This window comes from Fukomys damarensis, unplaced genomic scaffold (assembly GCF_012274545.1).
Source record: "Fukomys damarensis isolate Sample0158 unplaced genomic scaffold, DMR_v1.0_HiC HiC_scaffold_21, whole genome shotgun sequence".
Lineage (NCBI taxonomy): Eukaryota > Metazoa > Chordata > Mammalia > Rodentia > Bathyergidae > Fukomys > Fukomys damarensis.
The window spans coordinates 40,928,516-40,948,957 of record NW_022900933.1 but is presented as its reverse complement, the minus strand read 5'-3'; the positions used below and the strand labels follow the sequence as shown (position 1 = coordinate 40,948,957).

Sequence of the window (20,442 nt, the reverse complement as noted above, 5' to 3'; positions counted from 1 at the left end):
ACAGCTAACCCCGGCCCCACAGAGCTCTAGCATGCAGCCATCAGCCAGCAGACCCCTTCTTCCCTGCTCTGGGAGGCTGCTACTACCAAGGGTCAGACCAGGGCCCAATGAGGGCCCAGCCTCCCTCCTGTTCACTGGACGGGCCACCAGCCTCATCCCTAGGGACACTGCAGGGACACAATCCATGTGCAGGGAAGGGACAGCCAAGGCCTGGCACTTGGAGGCACAAGCCCCTTCCCTTTTGGAGCCACCTGCTACCCCAGCACCCTTCCCAACGCAGGCAGGGACCTCATCAGGGAGCAGGGTGCCAACCCTGGTCCTGACACCTAAGCTGAGAAACTTGGGCAGAATGAGATCCTGAATGTCCCACATGAGGTCCCAGAAGCAGAGGTAGCCCATGGGAGAAGGTGACCGTAGAGATCCAGGCCCCCAGGGAGGCTCCAGAGTGGGGCAGCTCATTGGGAAAACTCCACACCCCCGGTCCTGGACAGTTATTGGGCTCATTGCCAGCTGCCTGCACCCAACCCTGGCATGGTACTGGTCCCCACCATGGGCCTCTGCCAGTTCAGGCCTACTGAGAAAGCCATGGAGATGAGTACACCCCCACCAGGGTAAGCAGCCAGTTGGGCTGGCCTCAAGCCCCCAGTCACTATTCTAAGGTGCCGGGTGGGGTCCAGGGACACAGTGCTGTAAGACCCTATCCCCTGGCCAGTTCCCAGACCCCAACACATTCCCACTGGCCCTGGGAAGGATGGGCAGCAATCCTGGCTCTCGCAGGATCCAGAGACACCTGCAAAGCTGGCCCAGGGCCACAAGGGGTGGCTTGGCCACCCAAGCCAGGGTGTGAAGGCCCCACAGGCGCTGGCCATGACCAGAGGAAGGAAGAGCCCTCTAGGCTGAACGCAGGACTCAGCAGGCACCCCAGCTTTCCCTCCAGACTCCATTGCTGGGAGCTGCAGCCCCAGGAGCCAGGACTGATGGCCCACATTGACCTCCTGTGCAGCTGGAAGCCCACTGCATAGTGCTGGGCAGGAGCAAGCAGCCCCAACTCCACCAGACCCAGGAAAGGTCAGGGAAAGCCCAGGGTACAACCTCCGCTCTGGCTATGGCCCTGGCTGCTTACGCTCCTGGGTACAAGAGCCCACCTAACGGGCAATCCACCATCCTGACCATGCAGGACTCAGACTGGGTGCAGGTACTTCCTATGCACCACATGGGATCTGTGATAACACGTCACTCCCTACCACCTCCCATCTCCCCTTGGGCGCAGCTCCCCAGCACCTCAGTCTCCTCATCTGTACCCATGCCGACTGTCTTGGAGAATGAACCAGGCCCCTCTGCCTGGTACCCCACCACCCTCCCAGGGCCACCCAGCCTCAGCGCTGAGTCTACCTTTCCGAAGCTGCCTGGGTTGTCCTTGGCCTTGGGGGCAGCTCTGAGCAGGCAGGGTGGCACCGGGGGAGGGCACAGCTGCAGGACACTGCTGAAGTCAGTGGGGTAGGTGGAGGTGCTACGGGACGAGGGGGTGGGTGCCAGGTGGTGCTTCTTGCGCTTGGAGGCCAGGCTGAGCTTCTGGGCAGCCCTGGGGGAGAAAGCAGCTCAGCAGGCCCAGCGGTGTACCATGACGACGTCACTGTGTCCACACATGCACCAGGCCGTTCCACCCCCGGACTCCACCAGCCACGCCACAGGCACGCTAAGCATACAGCCAGGACTGTGGCTGCCCAGGCAAGTACACTGCTCACAGTGGGGATCCCAGGGCCTCTACCACACCCTTGCCAAGCAGCTTTGCCCAGCACATGGATAGGCATCCACAGTGGACAGAGGTCAGGCAGACAAAGCAAGTGCCCAGACCACAGCAGCCACTAACAGGCAGCAGGACCCACAAATATCAATTCAACCTCCCTGTGCCTAATTTCCCCTTTCCTACCACAGGGGTGATGTAACTCTGAGGGGCCCTCGCATGTGGCCCCACTGAGCAAATACATAAAAGGCACTCAGCACGGCACCTGCACACAGGAGGAGCTCAATTAATGCTGCTGTCACCATTTGCGCTCTGTATCAGGGCCGGGACCAATGTGTCCTCAGACCCAGGACCTCTGCTGGGAACACATGTGGCTCCCAGTGCAGCCGGAGGCCGCCAACAACCAGGCCACCCCCTCACACATACATGGGCACACACACACATGAGGCGTATGGACAGAGCCTAGCACACCTGCACACTCACACGCCTAGGCTTGCACACGATCCTGCCCTGCTCTACTGGTCCCAGCCTTCCCGGCCCCACACTCTTTCCATTGCATGGAGCCGGAGTCCGCAGGGCCACAGCCCAGAGCTCTCCCGAAAGGAGACTCAGGGGCACCACCCACATGAAATGGCTCCTGTGGCCAGCCAGGCCCTGTCCCTGGGCCTATCACTCACTTCCAACAGAGGAGCCCATCAGACCCTCCAATCCCACATCCTAAGGTACCCACCTGGTCCTTTCCCAGCCCCATGGGTCTCTCAAGAAGGACCGGGCATGGGGGCTTCTCTGCAGTCCCCCTGGGCCCCAAGGGCTGTGCCAGCCTCCACCCCGCTCCCACCAAAGGGGCGAGATCTACATGCACTGTTCTTAACTCCTCTCGTTAACAGGAGCTGTCTTTTAAAAGACCCCAGGGACAGCTTCCTTCTTGTGAGGTGTCATCGAGGAGAATAAAAGTAATCTATGATGTGTGGCAGTGCCTTTAACAGAGCCACGGTAGGCGCTTACCTCGCTGGGAAGGGCCAGGGAGGGTGGAGGTTGCAGGCTGGGAAGGTCCCTGGTGGCAGCAGAGGTGTCTGCACCCTGGAGACCTCACCAGGCGTCATGAGCACACAACACCCCACCCGGCGGCCTGAGCAGGGGCTGCAAACCCCACACTCAGGCACAGACACTCCACCCATCGCTAAGGGAAGGCAAGGGACAAACCCCATGGGGCAGAGAAGGGCAGGGCCTACAGTGTGAGCAGAATCAGTCCAGGGGCTCTTCTTGGACCGCACCCCAGTTCCCCCATGGCTTCCCCAGCAGCCTCGGTAAGAAGAAGCTACAGGTCACCTCAGAGGATACAAGGAGACAGGGCAGCCCCACCCCATTCACCTGGCATTGCCTGGGCTGGGACCTGTGAGGAAGGCTTCATCAGCAGGTGGGAGCCCAAGCACCCAGGCAGGACAAGGAGGCTCCCCAAATAGGCTCCTGTCTATAAATGGTGGGGGGGCATGCCTGGCCCAGGTTTCAGGAAAGGGCACACATGGGGCCTGAAGAAGACAGTCATGCATGCCCAGCCCAGGCCTACCCTAGGTCATGGGGTCCAGGCACAGCTTACCATGGGGCAGCACCCCCTGCAATCACACACCATGCCCCAAATGTGGAGGGGAGGTGGAGGCTGGAGGACCATGACTGACCAGGGGCACAGGGGACTGGAGCAAGGTCCAGAAGGACAGCAAGGCTGGCTCTGCTAGGACAGCCACATGGCCAGACCACAGCCAGCTCCGCCCCCTGTGCCCCTCCAGAGCCAGGGGTCCACAGCACACACCTCAGCCACCCTGAGGACTCAGCATCAGGCACTCCGAGGCTCTGCTGGCCAGGAGCCTGCATGGCGGGCTACTGCCAGGCATTTGCACACCAGTCTGACCTGACTGAGTGCCTCCTCCCTGGCCGCAGCAGCCCCAGGGGCTGGGAGCCACCAGGCGGCTCCCCATGCTGCCCGCCTGGCCCTCAGGGGCCTGCTTCCTCCATCGCAGCACTGGGCACCACACACACTGTTCTCAGAGCACTTCCTCCTCTGACGGGATCTAGGGCCTGACTGTGAGACCAGCTCCAGGCAGCTGGCAACATCCGGCTCCCCAGCTGGCAAACCATGAGGGACGTGCAGTGGCCAGGCCTGCACCTCAGGCACTGTCATTTGGGGTATAGACTCTGGCTTCTGAGCAGCAAGGTGAGACAGCAAGGTGGGTGGCACTGGGCCCCACCAAGGCAGAGCTTCCCAGCTGCAGGGGACTGGGGTGGGCAGGGCAGGCCAGCCCTCCGCCCACCCAGGGACCTGACCTGAGGACCTAGGCTTTCTCCACATCTGCTGGGACCTCGCCTGGAGGCCACAAGCAGGTGACAGACAGACATTTCTGCTTCTGGGAGTCCAAGAGGTACACATTGTGCCCTGCCCCTCTGGCTCAGCCTGAATGCCCAGGCAGATGACACAGCTCCACTGGGAGCCTGGGGGCTGTGGACAGAAGGCCGGGGGGGGCGCTGCGCTGGAAAGGAGCCCCACTGCTCCCCACCCTCAGCCTGCCTCAGCTCACCCAAGATGTCCAGATTTGGGGTCCCAGAAGGGCAGGCGGGGGGGGTGCAGCTGAGTGGGGTGTGGCACACAGGGGACTGCAGTCTGCCGAAGGTGCTGAGAGAGCCACCCACAAGTGGGAGGACTCTGCCCCCAGCTACAGCAGCCCCAGGGCCTTGGGAGAAGATTCAGCAGCAGCAGCCCTGCTCCAGCTGAGGGTGTGCAGGGCCAGTCCCAGCCCTGCCTCTGACCCTGGCACTTGCATCCTGGGTTTCCCCACACAAGGGTAAGAGGGCTCAGAGGCAGTGGAGGACAGGAGGAAAACCCCAGGCTGGTGTCAGTGGGGGATGTGCTGGGAGAGGGCTGGCAAAGCCAAGACTCACCCCAGGACTGCAGGGTTTTAGAACCCCAACTCCTGACCCTACTCCATCTGCCAAGCTCCTACTCTACCCTCAATGCCCACGCCACCGTCCACACACCACACCCTGACATGACCCCATGGCCATCCAAGGCCCCCTCACACAACACCCACACACATCTGGAGACCTCCCAAGGGCAGAGCATGGGCCAGACCAGGCTGCCCCCAGGTCCTGGGATGGTGGTGGAGGTGGGGACACAATACTGCTAGCAGGCTTGAGGGGCTGGGGCTGGGCCCCAGGTCCCTTGGTGGCTCTAGACAAGCCCCTCCTCCCACCAAGCCACTGCTCCCCACAGCCAGGGAACAGCCCCTAAGCGCCCTCACCCCTTCCCCAGGGCCAAGGACCCCAGCCCAGGCCACTGTGGGCACAAGGGCCTGCCGGGACACCAAACCAACCAGGGCCACACACGTCCCCATTTGCAGAGGGCGCCTAACCAGCTGGGAGAACTGCAGTGGGCAGGCCACTCTGAACCTGCCTAGACCGGCCCTGCTCTTGTTTCTTCGTTTCTATGGCAACTTTACAAGGTCAGCAGCATGGCAGGCAGGAACAGCGCCAGCCTGGTTCAGACAAAAGGCGGCTTCTCTGGTGCTAATGAGCTGGCTGAGGGTGTCCCTCTCACTCCTCTCCTCCCTGACAAGACCCCCTCAGGCCCAGGGCCTCAGGCCCAGGGTTGCCCCCAGGGTTCTTCCTTTTCAGAGGTCCCCGCATTTCAAATCCTCCCATGGAACTGAGCCCAGGACTCTCAGGGCAGAGGCGTGGGGGACACAGGCAGCAGCTTCGAGGTCTGCCCCTCCTGGTCCCATAATCGGGGACATACTGCTGGCCACCCCCGTGCCCCAGAGCCCCAGCAGGCTGCCTGCTCCTCATTATAGTGGCAGCTGAGGTCACCCCACCCAGGCAAGTCACCTGCACGGCAGCAACAATGCCCGCATCATATGCCCAGTCATTCCCCAGGCGCCTGCAGTCCCCGGGCGGGCTGCCCTCATTGCTGCTGCCGCCTGTGATGCGAGATGAGCTTATCAGCACCTCATGGCTGCTAATGGGACGGTGACCCACAGCTGCGCTCACCATTACCACTCATTACCACAATTACATCCTGGAATCCTCATCCCCAGGCCCCTCGAGGGCGAGGGGCCCAGGGGCTGCATCACTGCGCAGTCTGTCTGCCGGCTGCTTCCCTTGGCCACACTTGATCTCCACACATCAGTCCTCCCCAGGACCCCACATCCATGCTGTTGATGCCAAGCACCGGTGCCCGCAGAGCCTTGGGCCGGGCACTGGGGAGACTAGAGCCTGCACACTGTGGCCCTGTCACTTCCCAGCACCCCAGCTCAGGCCTGGGACAGGGGCTCAGAGGATCAGTCTGTCCTTGCAGGGTGCCCAGGAGGCCAGTGGACAGGAGGAAGAGCACACAGGCAGCCGCGCCTCACACAGCACCCACCCCTCCACCAGGCAGCAGTGTTCCCTGGATGCCTTCAGGCCGCCAGAGACCAGGACCCAGGTCTGGAGTTGCCCACCCCTCCACACTGCTCAGCAAGCACGTGACCCGAGGCCCTGAGGACATACCTTATGAAGAAGGAGGCTGCAGTTGAAGGGCCTGCGGAGCCCCCCACTGAGGTGCCAGGGGCTGGGGTGACCAGGGCCGATGTGCAGGTCCCCGCTCGGCCCCACGCCTTGGACAGGCCACCAGGGGCCATGGAGGCACCATCTCGGACAGAGTCCACCACCGCCACGGCAGCAACTGCCGCCTCAGCCTGAATGAAGGGAATGAGAGTGCATGTGAGGCACGTGAGGTGGGCAGAGGCGCCCAGTGCCCTGATACCGGGAGCGGAGCAGACAAGCTGTGCACCCAGAGGCCCATACTCCATAGGTGTAGCTGGGAAGGCCCCAGAACTCACAGCCAGGCAACTGAGGCGAGACACAAAGACCTGGGGACATGGGAGGCAGGTGGACGCACCAGGGCCTGAGCTCCTGGCCCTCCCAAGTCCCCAAGATGCAGTGACCACAGAGGTCCCAAGGACCAAGGGCCCTTCTGCCTGGGCCACCTGGGAGCCCCCAGAGGTGTCACTGGACAAGAAGCTACAATAGATATATGGCCAGGGTGCTAACTGCCCTGTGTTTGATAATGTAGGATGCTCAGAGTCTGAAATATTACTCTGGCATTTCCAACTAATTAGCTAAAATAAATCCCAGAAGGGAGATGCCTGGGATGAGCTGAGACATCGTGAGAGCTCCCCAGATGCCACACTCGAACTCCAGGCAGGCATCCCCACTATGGGGCATCTGTCTGCCCCTTGGGCCTCAGGCCCCTGGCACGCAGGTAACCATGCCCTCCCCCAGGGCTGCTGGCCTCAGCCCTCCGAGTGCCCAGCTCCAGGCCTGGGATGGGTCTATGGCCAGGCCCCGGCTGCCTCGTGCATGGAGCAGAGGGGACAGAGGCCAGGTATAGTGACCCAAGTATAGCTGAGGAGCCCGGTGTCCTCAGGTTCCCCAGGGACACCGTAGAAAATGGAGAGCACTGCAGCAGAATAAGCCCAGGCCCTGGGAGGAAAAGCTCCAGGAGGCCCTTTGCCACTCCCCTCCATGGTGGTTGTTGCCTTCCCAGCCTACGGCCAGCGCCAGCTTCCAAAACCCTCTTTGCAGTGAGCAGGAAGAAGCCATCTAAATTCTGAGCCCCAGGCCTGTGGAAGGCTGGCCCTCCCGGCCCTGGCCTATGAGAAGCAAAGATCAGTTACAGAAAAGGGCAGCCCTATAGCTTGGGCAGCACACTGTGCCCTTCACGTGTGCCCTGTCCTGCAGGGCAGGGACACTTTCACACCTCTCAGAAGCCAGCCTGACCCTGCTTCACCTTGAGGAGGAATTCCTTTCCTGTCAGCCCTAGGAAAAACTACAGCCCTGTGCAGAGCCGAGCAGCCTGGGAAAGGACGGATCACAGCAGGCCCTGCACCTCCTGGGAGCAGAGTGCAGCCACTCCTGTGCTCGGCCCCGTGGCCACCGATGGCACCACTGGGGGCCATGCCCAGTCACAGCGGCACCCTGCTGCCTGCAGATGTGCGACTGAGGCCAGAGGGGTCACGGCGGGGAAGAGCCATGCCCCTGCCCGCTGCCCAGGCCCAGCCACCCATCCTGCATGTCTGCCTCCAGCCCCGCACAACCCCACCTGTGGCCCCAGCCACCCGCACTAACCTGTCTCGGGAGTCCCGCACCAGCCGCAGCTCCACCGTCCCACAGCTCCGACCACGGGGACGGCCACTGCCGACTCCTGCCAGAAGCAGAGCCCAAGCATGCCAAAAGAAGCCATCCCAAGCGAGAGGCGGGCGGAAGAGAGGGGACCACAACACAGGACAGAGGAGAGGCCACCTGTGGCCCCAGCCACCCGCACTAACCTGTCTCGGGAGTCCCGCACCAGCCGCAGCTCCACCGTCCCACAGCTCCGACCACGGGGACGGCCACTGCCGACTCCTGCCAGAAGCAGAGCCCAAGCATGCCAAAAGAAGCCATCCCAAGCGAGAGGCGGGCGGAAGAGAGGGGACCACAACACAGGACAGAGGAGAGGGAAGGTGGCCAACGGAAAGCGAGATGGAGGCGCCACAGCAGCAACGAAAGGAAAAGCAGGAGAGAGGAGAGCGTGAGGCCGGCTGTGGCTGGGGCAGTCAGGAGAACCCATGCCTGCTTACCTACCGCCCCCCACCAATGCCACAGCCCTGCCCCCATGGGGCTCTCAGTGTCAGCTGGCACCAGTGCCTCCCTGGAACACCAGGGTTCTGCAGAAAACTGTGTGGTAAGTGCCACACTAGCCTTTCTGGGCGCCCTCCAGGGCTCCTGACCTACAGGACAGGACAGGGAAAGTCTCCACTAGCCACACCCACAAATCCCTCACAGGCTCCTGAGGTGCTGAGGGGAGAAGCTCTGGGGCCTACAGCAAAATCACCCACTCATGAAGGCCTCCAGAATGGGCAGGGTCTCTGCAGCCCCAGCGGAGAAGGGACCATCCTGCCAATGCCCACTCCACAGGCAGGGAAACTGAGGCCTACCTGAGGGCCCCAGCAGGGGTCAGGGAGTGTCATCTGAGAGCCAGGCCCCAACATGGCCAAAGCCCCCCAACTTTTCCCACCCCCATGGAGCCCTACAGAGGCCCCCCAAGCCGGTGCCACCCAAATACTACAGACAGGGGTCCTGGCTCCTGGGGACCCCACTGCTCTGGGGGTGTCTGTTATGTCCCTGCCCACCTGGCAAGCAGCTGGCAGTGAAGTGACCGCCACATCACCCCTGCTAGACACGCCAGCACTGACAGCACTGTGAGAAAGGGTGTCCTAATGCCAAGGTGAGGCCAGGGTGGGGGTCATGTTTCCCGGGCCTCTGTCCAGCACAGTCAGGCAGGTGGGCAGGACACCGACACCAGGGCTATCTGCACACATGGGGGGGGGGGCATCAGCAGGAACCATGCTCTGCTCCCAGACACAGGTGTGGGCTGGGGTCTGCATGGTCATGGACTGTGGCACCCAGACTGTCACGCCAAGGCCCAGCAGGGCCACTCAGCAGCTTCCACCTGGCTTCTGGCCCCTGTCACCCGCCTCCCCTCAAGCACAGCCCTCCATGCAGGCCTGGCCTCTCCCTCTCAGCACTCCACGGGCCTCATGTAGAGGGCAGCGCCCACCAGGCTGAGCCACCACCACCCGTCAAGTCAGTCTGCCTTGGGTCAGTCCTGATGTCCACAGCGCATCTCTCCAGAAATATTTACCATAGAGCAAACATTTTTAACACTCCAGGCCACCTCTAACAACTGATGTCCAGGTCGGGGGTCGGGGACTTCCTCATCAGTCCTGAAGTTCTATTTACAGTTCTAATAATCTCCCTATTGATTGCTAGACTGATCCCTAATTATAAATCCATTCCTGCCTACCCAGAACACAATCGATGCACACATAAAACAGGGAGTGGGTGCCCTAAACGCCTACACTGGCTGCCGACAGGGACACCCCATGATCCCTAGCCCCATCCTGCACCGAGACAAAAGACTGCCACATCAGCCAGCCAACTCCCAGCCAGATACACGGCAGGGAAATGGGATGGAGGGACACTTTGGGGCCACTGTCTCAGGTCTTGGGCCCATCACCCCAAGGGTGCCTTGAGGTCCAGCTGAACGCCACCTCCTCTAGGAGGGCACCAGCTTGCTTCCCTGACACACTCCTCCTGGGCAGCAGTGGTTAGGCCTCCCCAGGATGATAACAGAGAGTGCTGTTTGGCTGGGAACAGCAGCGAGGCCACTCCTGGGGTAAAGCATCACCCCAGATGGATCCAGTTACGGTCAAGACTTTCTCCCCAAGTTCCCTACTTTCAGTCTGATGCCAAAGGCTGTGATCCCAGCAGGCAATCTTGGGACAACCACAGCCTGCGCAGGGTTAGGCCAGCGAGGGGCCAGCAGGACAGGAAGCCAGGGCAGGGCCCCACGCTGCATCTGGACCTCTTGTACCTCTGCTCAGCCCCTGAAAAGCCACTGGGCAGGGAGACCAAGGCCCAGGGCCCTCAACTCATTTTAGAGGCTTCACAACCACAAGCTGGTACAGTTGGCTGCCTGATACTTGGAATGGGCACTGCCCACAGCTGCCCATAGGGCTCTGGGATGGCCACGCAGAGGGCCTCTCTGTGTGACAGCACCATTGCTGGCACCCCCGACTCCCAGCACCGTTGCCTGCAGCACCTCACACCTCCTGCTCTGCCCAAGGGTCCTGATCTGCTTGCTCACCAACCCCAGACCCACAGCACGAAGGCATGGGAACCTGGCAGGGCACTGGTGGCTCAGCCTTAGTCCACAGGCACCTTGGCACCTGCAGAAGCCATCTGAGCAGGCAGGGTATGCACCGGGGCTGGCTGGACAAAGTGAAGGATATGCCTCACAGCCAAGCCCACATACTCCCCAAACCCAAGCCAAACCTCCCAGCACCCCAAGAAGCCTCTCAAAATGGAAAAGAGGGGGTTCAGAGGACACTGAGGGGACCCGTTAGACCCTGTGGGCCGAGGAAAGAGCAGCCATCTACCTGGACCCTCCGTGAACACTGCTGGTCCCTGGGCAGGGCAACCCAGAGCTGCAGGGAAGCGGGGCCCTCCCCAGGGACTCCTGGTGTGCACCTGGGAAGGGACACTCTCCACACACTGTCTCTGTTCTCCAGAGACCAGGCCCAGAGTGGGAGTGGGCGTGAACCTCAGCTTCCAACACAGGCCTCACCCTAGGTCCCAGGCTCCGCCACCCAGCCACCTGGGCAGCACCTGGGGCAGCCTGGTGTGGCAGGGTCCTCACAGAGAGCTCTTCCCTCCTGCCAACCCCGGCCCCTCCATCCTTCTGCATGACGGATGGTCCCCAGCAGCAGCTCCCAGGGTCACAGAGGGCCACCTCAGTGATCAGACGCGGGGCCCCAGGAATGTCTGGGGACCCCGCACAAGGGCCTCAGAAAGCCCCAGGCCCAGGGGAAGCCCAGCACTCACCAGGCAGGTGGGCGGCAGGAAGCTGCTGGCCTTTGAGACGTTCCACACTCCGTCCAGGCACGGCTGCGTCTGGATGGTAACAGTGCTCACTGCTCCACCTAGGCCGGCAGGGGCAACTGACACCTGGACACTGGGCCCAGCCGGCCAGGCCAGCCCCTTTCTCCTGTCAGGTGGGCCGGAAGGCTGTCTTCCCGCAGGAGCAGGTGCGTCCCTGGGACTGGTCATGGCACCAGGGCCCGGAGGTACGAGGCCTCCCCGGGAGATGTCAGGGTCCTCACTGCTGGCAGGGGCCTGCAGCAGGCGCAGCGCCTCCCGGGTGAGCTGGTGCAGGTGTGTGGCGCAGGCATCACAGCGGCTTTCGGCCTCGGGACGGCATGCAGGCAAGACCCCAGGCACCGAGAGCTTGTCCAGGAGCACAGCAGAGAGGCAGGGGTCCTAGGACAGCAAGGGACAGAGGTACAGTCAGTGGCCAGGTGGGGCTGCCTCGCAGACAGCCTCACCCACCGCCACATCACACAGCCGCTGGCTCCATCCATAACTGATTAATAAGCCCCACACGGCTTCATCCGCACGAGCCCAGCAGGAAAATAATTATCGGGGCTTAATAGTGAGGCTCACAGTGCCCTTGATAACCGCTGCCTCCCCCACCATTCACCACAGGGCTAATGAGGCCAGTTGGCGGCAGCTCCCAGACAACTGGGCCCTTAGCAAGGGTATGGCCATGAGGCCCTCACCCTCTGTCCTGGGCAGAGTGAGGGCTGGAGAACTTGCCTGCCTCTCCAGGGCTGGCAGGAAAATGAGATGGGGGCTGCTGTGGCGCACAGGGAGGACTCCCCAAGGGGCAGCCCTTTCCAAGGAGGTGACTCTCTCAGGAGGTGACCCCAGGCCACATCAGGCAAGCATTGCCCTGCTTTTGGAGCCAGGCTGCAGCTGTGACGGCAGCCACCGGAGAGAAGACCCAAGGAGAGGCGTGAGTCTGCAAGTGTGCTTCTGAGAGGAACCCCAGGTTCAGGACACAATCAGAGCCCCCAAGTTACCTCAGTGGTTCAGATCTGAGGCCCCCCAAGTCTAGGATTCAGAGGTGGGGTTCAGAAGGTGATGAGGCACACAGTTACAGAGCTGGTTTCCTTCCCAGGACACCTGCTCCAGAAAAGACTCCCAGCCTCAAGGCACCAAGCCCCAAGCCAGCAGGCGAACGCTTCCTCCCGCTGACCTGGTCCTTGGGAAAGAGGCTTGGTTACACAGGCAGCAGCTCTCTAAGCTTCCAGCACATGCAACATACAGCCCAGCCAGCCCCCCAAGGGGAACACGCACATGCTGGGCCACCTGACTTGGGGACACCCTGAGACCAGACCCACTCCCATCAGAGCTTCACTGCACCTCTCCAAAGGCCCATGCTGGCCTCACCTGGGCAGCTTCCTGACTGTGCCCCAGTGAGGGTCCTGCAGTTTTTTTCCAGTGACAAGAGCCAGAGACCCTGTAACCCACCATGGGCCCCTCTCGGGGGTTTCCTTGGGTCCCCCAGCCTAGGGCTCCCTCCCTCGCTGGCTAGGGTTCCCTGCCCCTGCTTGGCCACAAAAAAAGACCATGGTGTCCTCAAAGGTGCCCGGTTCCAAGCTGAAGAAGGTGAGGTCACTGAGCCCTAGGGTCCTGCCCGCCCTGGAGCTCCCCCAGCCTGCCCTATGGCCGGCTGCACCCTCCCCATGTCCAGGAGGCTGGCAGTGGTGAGTGTCCCAGTGGGGGTGGCCAGCACTGCAGGGGGCCCTGGCCGCTGTGGACAGGGGCCCTCCCTCTCCAGCCCCAGCCCTAGCCCCAGCGCCAGCTCCAGGGATGCCAACTCACATGACAGGGGAACCCTCCCAGGCCCAGCCTTGTACCAGCAGGGCACTAGCTCCAGAGGCCTGGATTACCTCCTGCTCTGAAGCACCTGGCAGATCTGGTCCCAGTCACCAGCTCCCCACCCCCACCCCCTGCAGGAATTCACCACTGGTCTCAGGTGGCAGAGGGGCAGAGGCAGGAGGGTCCCCCACCCAGGCAGGCACTCCCTCTGCTCCACTTCTGCAGCCCAGGTCCACCCAGGCGCCCAGCTCCCTCCCAGATGGCCACTGCCAGGGCCCCAGCCACGGGCAGCCAGGCCAGCTTTCCAGTCGCTCTGATTGCACTGCTTTTTCCACTCTGCAGGAGGCTGTGAAGGGGAAGGAAGTCATCCCCCCACCCCGCCCCCCACAGCCATTAACCCAACCAAGGCCCAGCCCAGCCCCCACACCAGCCTCCACAGCCCAGCAGCCTTTGTTCTGGGGCTGCCAGACAGCCAGGGAACCTGCCTGTCCTGGGGACCTCGGCATGGGGGAGCCCTCTGCACCCTGTGTGGCCTGCACCACAGGAGCCAGGGACGAAGCAGGCAGCAGGAAGGGCAGAGGCCCTAAGAACCAGTAGAACCATTGCCCAGCCAGCCAGGGAGGGAGGGTGACAAGCAGCTAGGGTGGCCCTGACCCAGTCCACACCCAGGCCCATGGGGGGCTCTTGGAACACAGGCCTGCTGAGGCGCAGGCCAGCACACAGGGCGGCCCCCTCCACTCACACCCCGCTGGGAGCCACACGGGCTGCCCAGTCACCAGCACAGGGCACAGTGGCCAGAGACATGCACCCCAGCAGCTGCACTGGCTCTGGGGGGCTGGTCAGTGGTCAAAGCCCACTTTATTTCAATACTGGAAAACTGAACCCAGAGCCTTCACACTGAGTTACATCCCCAGTCCATTTTGTTTTTTACTTTGAAACAGCCTCACTAAGTCATGAAGTTCCCCAGTCTGGGCTCAAATTTGCAATACTCCTGCCTCAGCCTCCCAGAGCACTGGGATTACAAGACTCAAAGTCCCCTTTTGGGACAAGCATCTGTCCTGGGACAGGACCCAAGCCCACCCCACTCCCAGTGGACACAAAGCTGATGCCAGCCAGCCCACCTCCCCAACCCTGGTCACATACCCAGACAGAGGCCCTCACATAACCAGGCAGCTGCTGGGCACAGCCAGGGACCCAGAAGGAAAACCACATAGCCCACACCAGGGCCAGCCCCTCTGTGACCAAGATGAGCACAGCACAGCCTGGAGACCCCTGCTGAGGGTCCAGCAAGGCCCCACAGCGTCCTGCCCTGCCCAACCTGCACCTTCATGGCTTCAGCACACACTGGGGGCAAGGGGCAGCCAGGGCCCCTCCAAGGCCAGGTCACCATCCCAGCACTCCCAGATCACTGCCCACCCTCAGGCTGAGCCCTGAGGGGTTGCTCCACACCCGCCAAAACCAGTGCCTTCAGAAAAACGGTAATTACTCCACCGCAAAATATGACTTTTAATTCCTCCTTTATGGCCTAATTAAACAGATATTTTACTTGCATCTGGAAAAATGTTTTTCTTAATTTGATTCAATTTAGCACCACGAAAACCCACCCACCATGCCAAGGGTTTCGGGAGCTTCCCTACTTAGAAATGATGACTTTTCATACCCTTCCATTTTCTCCCACGTGGGAGGCCACTCCATCCTCAGCGGCAGGAAAGTCGTCTTCTCCTGACCCAGGGTGCCCAGCCCTGTCCAGGAATAGGACAGGCAAAGCCCACCCTGCCACACTACAGGAGGGCCTCCTGAACCCCCCGCCGATGTCTACAAAGGGGACCCTGGCACCCACGTCCAGGGCCAAGTGGGACCAGAGGCCCCATCTGCAAGCGGCCCTGGCAGCACGTCCCCTACCCCACCCCGTAGTAGGTATGAGTGAGGACCCCATGGTTGCCGCCCTCTCCACCTCATCCTTTCCCTTCTCAAACAAAGCACTCTGGGCTGTGACCCTGCCCCACTGTTTCCGGAGTTGACAACAGGTCCAGGAAGGGGCTGGCTGCCAGGCCAGACGGCTGCGCCATGGGCCGTGTGGCCCAGGACTTCCCGAGTGCCCTACAGCCTGGCAGGGTGGGGGCAGGGGCCGGGCCTGGCCTTCCGGCCTGGAAACTGGCAGCCCAGTGCCTCCCGCCCTATGGGGCATCTCACTCCAGGCCAGGCCCCATCCTCCAGGATGCAGCTCTAAGCCCCTGGCAGGGCGGGTCTCCCCCATGTCCACCTGGCACCAGCCGGCATGCAGCCCAAGGCTTGTGCCAGGCACGGTCCAGCCAGGCCATGTGGGCACAGATGGGCTCATTGAGGCCATTCTCTCTCAAAGGCCTCCCTGTTCACCCACTGCCCAGCAAAGCTGGGGTCCTTGGGGATAAAGTTGCCAGCTGGAGGGTGGCAGCGGCTCACAGGGACCTCAGCACCCAGAGGAGGCACTCAGCCAGCCACACTCCAAGCCATGGCCACCCCTGTCCAGCCCCCCATCAGCCTCCACTTAGCTCCAGGTGAGTCCCTCTCAGTACAGGGGACACTGCTACCACGCAGCCCTTGCTGGTCTCTGGGCAGAGCTCTGAGCCTCAGCTGCCCTTCCCACGCTGGTGCAGACTCAGAGGAAGGCAGGCATCACCGCCACAGGGGGTGAGCTCGGGGACTGGACAAGTGACCCCCATGCCACCCCATCACACGGGTTAGCAGGTGCTGGTGGGCAGGACGTGCAGCCTCCCTCCAAGCTCAAGGACAGTGTGCCCTGAGGGAACAGTGCCAAGCCCAGCCCAGGCACAGCAGGACCAGGCCAACCTTCCTACCAGTCACCTGGAAGAAAAGAGCAGCTGGTGGGACGCCTTGCATTCCCTTGAGAGCCACACACCACTGCCAGGCCCCGGGCTCCTGCTGCCACTGGACACTTCCCAGCCTCCGCCTGGGGACCACTCTGATCACTGCTGAGGTTCAGAGGAGCTGAGACACTGTCCTCCAGGCCCTCAGCCTGGGCAGCTGAGCACAGCCTGGTGACACTAGGGCCTCTGTTCCAGCCTCACCCATGCCATCCCATGCCTCGCCCTCTCCAGCACCCCTGAGACAACCAGGTGTCACTGGCCCCACCCTCAGGAGCAGAAGGGAGCTAAGACTGGAAGCCAGACTCCAACACTTCCTCCAGCCAGAGCGGGCAAGGGCCAGATGGGGTCCATGCCAAGGCCAGGTGGGGCCTAGGCCACACCCAGGGCAGTTGTACAGCAGGCAGGGCTGGGAGGCTCCAGGACAGTCCCTCAGGCCACCCAGCCACCACTGGGGACTAGCAGGAGTGCAGAGTGCCCTGTCTGGGAGGAGCCAAAGCTAGGGGGCTCCGACCCACTCCACACAGAAACAATCAGCAGCTCAGTTGGTCCACACCCAGGTCAGGGGTCATGGCCCTCTGGCAGGACATCCATGTGAGGCTGGATACCACAGTGCAATGCCTGGAGCCCACTGTCAGTGCTACAGGGATGAGGCACAGGGCCACGAGGCCCCCAGGTTCACCCTGCCCACTCTGCCCCAAGCACCACCCCCTGGCAGCCATGGCCCTACAGAGCACATGCCCCAATTCCAGGGACCAAGTGACAGACCACAGCCAGACACACCACAAACTCATGTCACCTGGACTCACCTTCCACAAAGATCACACAACAGCTTTCAGAAACTGCACAATACAAATTAAAATCAGAACTTATAACTCAAGACAATCACAGTAAAAACACACAGGAACAATCAGTTCTCATAAGATACATGGGAAAAGTCCTGTGCACTCTTCCAGAGCTGCACAATTAACTGTGAGCTTCCTGGTAGGCAAAGGGAAAGGGGAACTAGGCTTTCCCTGCTGTTTAAGATAGGAACCTGCTCTTCAGACTCCCAGCTCACTACAAGAGCCTTCCAGGATGGCCAGAGGGAGTCTCGGCCTCAGACCCCTTCCCTCACCCACTCGAGACCATCACAGGCCCTGACTCTCCAGATGCAGGGTGACGTACAGTTGTCCCCCAGTCCTGGACAGAGGGACAGCAAGGCCAGCGGCCATACTCACCAGCCCCCTAGAGGCCCTGCCCTCATCAGGAAGCTCATCCTGGGTATCCCGGGCACTGTACCATGCCAGATGCCAATGCTCATCTCCGCCCAGTCAGACTCAGAGGCCACACCCACCCCAGGCCTAGCATCTGTGCGACCAAGCCAGCAGGCAAGTCCTCACCCACCCCACGCCAAGGCAGCCTGGAGCAGGAGCAGCACCCCCAGAGCCCCGAGTCCTGCCCCAGGTCCTGCCCCCCTCAGCTGCCCTAAGGAGCCCTGGCTCCTCTCAACCTCACCAGGTGCCAGGGATCTGATGGCACCTGGTGCAGCTGGGGAGCCAGGGCCCCACCCTGCAGTGCCCGAGGCAGCACAGTGCCCACCAGGCTCCAAACAGGGGGGGGGGCAGCCACAGCAGGGGTCCGACCCAAGGGCGCACATCCACATCAGGCCCAGGGAGCCACAGGCCCAGTGTGGCCAAAGCAGGCTTCAGAGAGGTGACAGGGAAGGGAGGCAGCCATGCCTCGCCCAATTGGAGAGGCACAGGCAGCAACAGGGCCAGCAGCCACGTACCAGGCCACACAGGCAGCAGGGCTAGACCTGCTCCAGGGAGCCCAGAGAGTCCAGGAGCTGGAGCTGGACCTACGGGTGGCCTTATCTGCCTGGTGACATCTGAAAACCACCTCACAGCACAACACTAGGAGCCCTCAGGGGCCTGGAGGATGGGGCCTGCCTGCATCAAGGCTAAATGAGAATTGATCACTTCCCATCCAAGTGATACTCAGTTTAGCACCAGTATTGACACTCAAATGTCACCTTGCCTCTGGATGAGCTCAGGCAGCAGCTGGCAAGAGTTCCCAGTCAGGACCCCGCCTCCTCACACGAGAGTGACCAGTGTGGGCCATCACCTTTGGGGACACGGCCAAAATCCAGCCCCAGCACCCCTCAGGGTCACTTAGCCTGGTCACTCAGTCGTTCAACAAACAGTTCCAGGTAACCTGGAACCCATGCCCCCCTCAGCAGACAGCAGTGAGGACAAAGTCTACTAGAACTTGGTGCCCAGTTCACCAAGGCAGATGAGGACTCAGGGCAAGGAGAAGAATGAGGCTCAGTTGCAGCAGAAAGAGGTAAGGCTGTCTCTGGTCTGTGAGTGGGGGCTATAGGCCTGGCAGGGGCATCTCAGAGGCAAGGGTAGCTGGGAAGGCAGCACAGGGAACCAGGGCAAGGTGACATCAGGGTCCCCCACTCCGGGATGCTGGGGTGTGGGGAGGGGAACCCGGGGGGCAGAGGCCACACCATCCTCGGAACAGGAAGGACAACAGGGCAGGAAGTAGATATACTCCCCATTCAAGACAGGGCCCAAGGAGAGAGGGATGGAGGGCACAGGATGAGGGTCCCTGGCCCAGACAGATGAGAGCACAGGGCCAGGAGGGAGGGCAGGCCTCAACTCTGGGCCACCCGATGGCCCCCAGCTCATGGCCAGCCCCATGGCTGCTCAGGCCACTCAACAGCAGTGCTGCACACAGGTGATCCTGTGACCCTGGCCAAGGCCCCACAGCAGAAGCCAGCCAGAGCATGGCACGATTAGGGGGATCCACAGGTCCCTCAATGCCCTAGACCTCCCCTTGCCACTGAGATTTGGCAGGAATCTAACAGGACTCCAGGGGGCCAGGGCCAGATCCCAGCACAGCCCCAGGCCCACTCTGGCAGAACTCTCTCTAAGCCAAGGAGCCCATCTCCTGTGGCCAAGCATAAGAAACAGAGCCCTGGAGAGACTTCAGCACCCCAGCCCTGGATGCCTGCAGTCACCATGGCCTTGGGGAAAAGCGGTGCACCTGTTGGGCCACAGCCAAGCAGCCACCGCAGCCTCACCTGAGGGCACCCAGTCAACATGGACCAGCCGCACAGCTGACGGGGACCCACTGAGGTCCCACGGTTGCAGGATGGCCCCAAGCCCTTCCTCAGCCAGAGAACCCCACAGCTGGACAGTACTCACAGCACAGGCCTGGGGCCACCGTCCCCTTAGAGGCACACACGGTGGGGGAGGGTCAGAGCCACACACAGCCCTGGCCCAGGACCTGGGTCTGCTGGTTCCAGAGCAGCCAGGAAAGGCCCAAGCCCTCCACCCTAGCCCTGAGGAGCAGAGGGGTCAAAACCAAACTCAGGACGTGGAGACAGATGGTTTCCCTGATGAGCTGTCTGCAAGTAGAGATCTCTAAAACACCTGAGTCCACCAGAGCCTGGACTCCCACCCCTGCATCCAGCTGGCCCACCCTAGGACTAGGCCAGGCAAAGCAAGAGCAGGAAGAACAGCTGTCAGCAAAGCCCTGCGCACCCTGGCCTTGGTTGCCAGAAGGCACTCAGAAACCTGTCACCAGTAGCCCCCTCTGGGGCCCTCCAGGGCCCATGTTATTTCTTGGGCTGGCATCCAGGACAGGTCTCTGGTCCTCTCCCCTCCCAGGGGGCCTGGAAAGAGAACCAGGAGAGAAGCCAGACTGGCACCCTACCCTGCCAGCCCAGAAGGGTGCTCAGGGTCTCCACCCCTGGCCCCACGCCCTCCAGGAGAACTGCACTCAGGTTCCGCTGGGATTCTGCGGACTTCCTAATGCTCCTTCGGCTGGACTGCAGGCGGGTGTGCAGGCTTCCTCTGGAGACCCCCGCCTCCCCTGGCCTACGCAAACTTCCAGAGGCATTGTTCCCTGAACAATGGTGCCTGTTCTCCCAGCCCGGAAAGCCCAACACAGCCCTCTCCCACCAGCACCCAGCCACCAGTGAGGGCCTGGGAAACCCAGAGGCCATAGCCACTGCCCACACTCGAAGCCAGGCAGGAGGCAGTATCCCAGCACCAGTGGAAACGGCCCACCTGCAGTGGGTGGCCAACTCTCCCTCCATGCTGTCCCAGGTGAGCCACTGCCAGACATCTGGCTCAGGACCCAGGGCCCCAAGGAGCCTCTGGCTGGCCTGGAGAAAGCCTGCCCTGGGAGGGGCGCTGCAGGCTGGCTCCCCTCCCCCTCCCAGATTCCAGCGGTGGGGCATCTGCTCCAGAGAATCGCCTGTCCAGACCCCTCCCACCTGCAGCTGGACCCAAGATGAGCTGTCCCAACTCACACAACCCGTGCTAGTGAGGAAACTGAGGCCCAGAGCCACGAGCATCCACAGGACCGGCTAGAACCCAGCCTCCCTCCAAGTCCTAAGGTCTCCCAAGTTCCAGCGGCCCTGCCCAACCTGGAGTGGGGTCACTTACCCGGAGGGGAGTCCCAGGCCCGCTGACCAGCTTCCATGCCTGTCGCTTGAGCTCCACCAGTTTCGTGTGGCAGTGGCGGCACCATCCGCCCGCGCCACCCGAG

The 20,442-nt window shown here is 61.9% G+C and overlaps 1 protein-coding gene across 1 annotated transcript in view; it reads right to left on the bottom strand.

Annotated features, from left to right (window-relative positions):
- Kif26a (kinesin family member 26A) overlaps positions 1-20,442 on the bottom strand; it is a 33,762-nt gene that overhangs the window by 10,397 nt on the left and 2,923 nt on the right. The window contains exons 3-6 of the mRNA XM_010607376.1: positions 20,340-20,438; positions 11,195-11,629; positions 6,278-6,465; positions 1,393-1,582 (exon numbers count right to left, since the gene is read on the bottom strand). Coding sequence (XP_010605678.1) covers positions 1,393-1,582; positions 6,278-6,465; positions 11,195-11,629; positions 20,340-20,438 — 912 coding nt within the window. The remainder of the gene's footprint in view (positions 1-1,392; positions 1,583-6,277; positions 6,466-11,194; positions 11,630-20,339; positions 20,439-20,442) is intronic.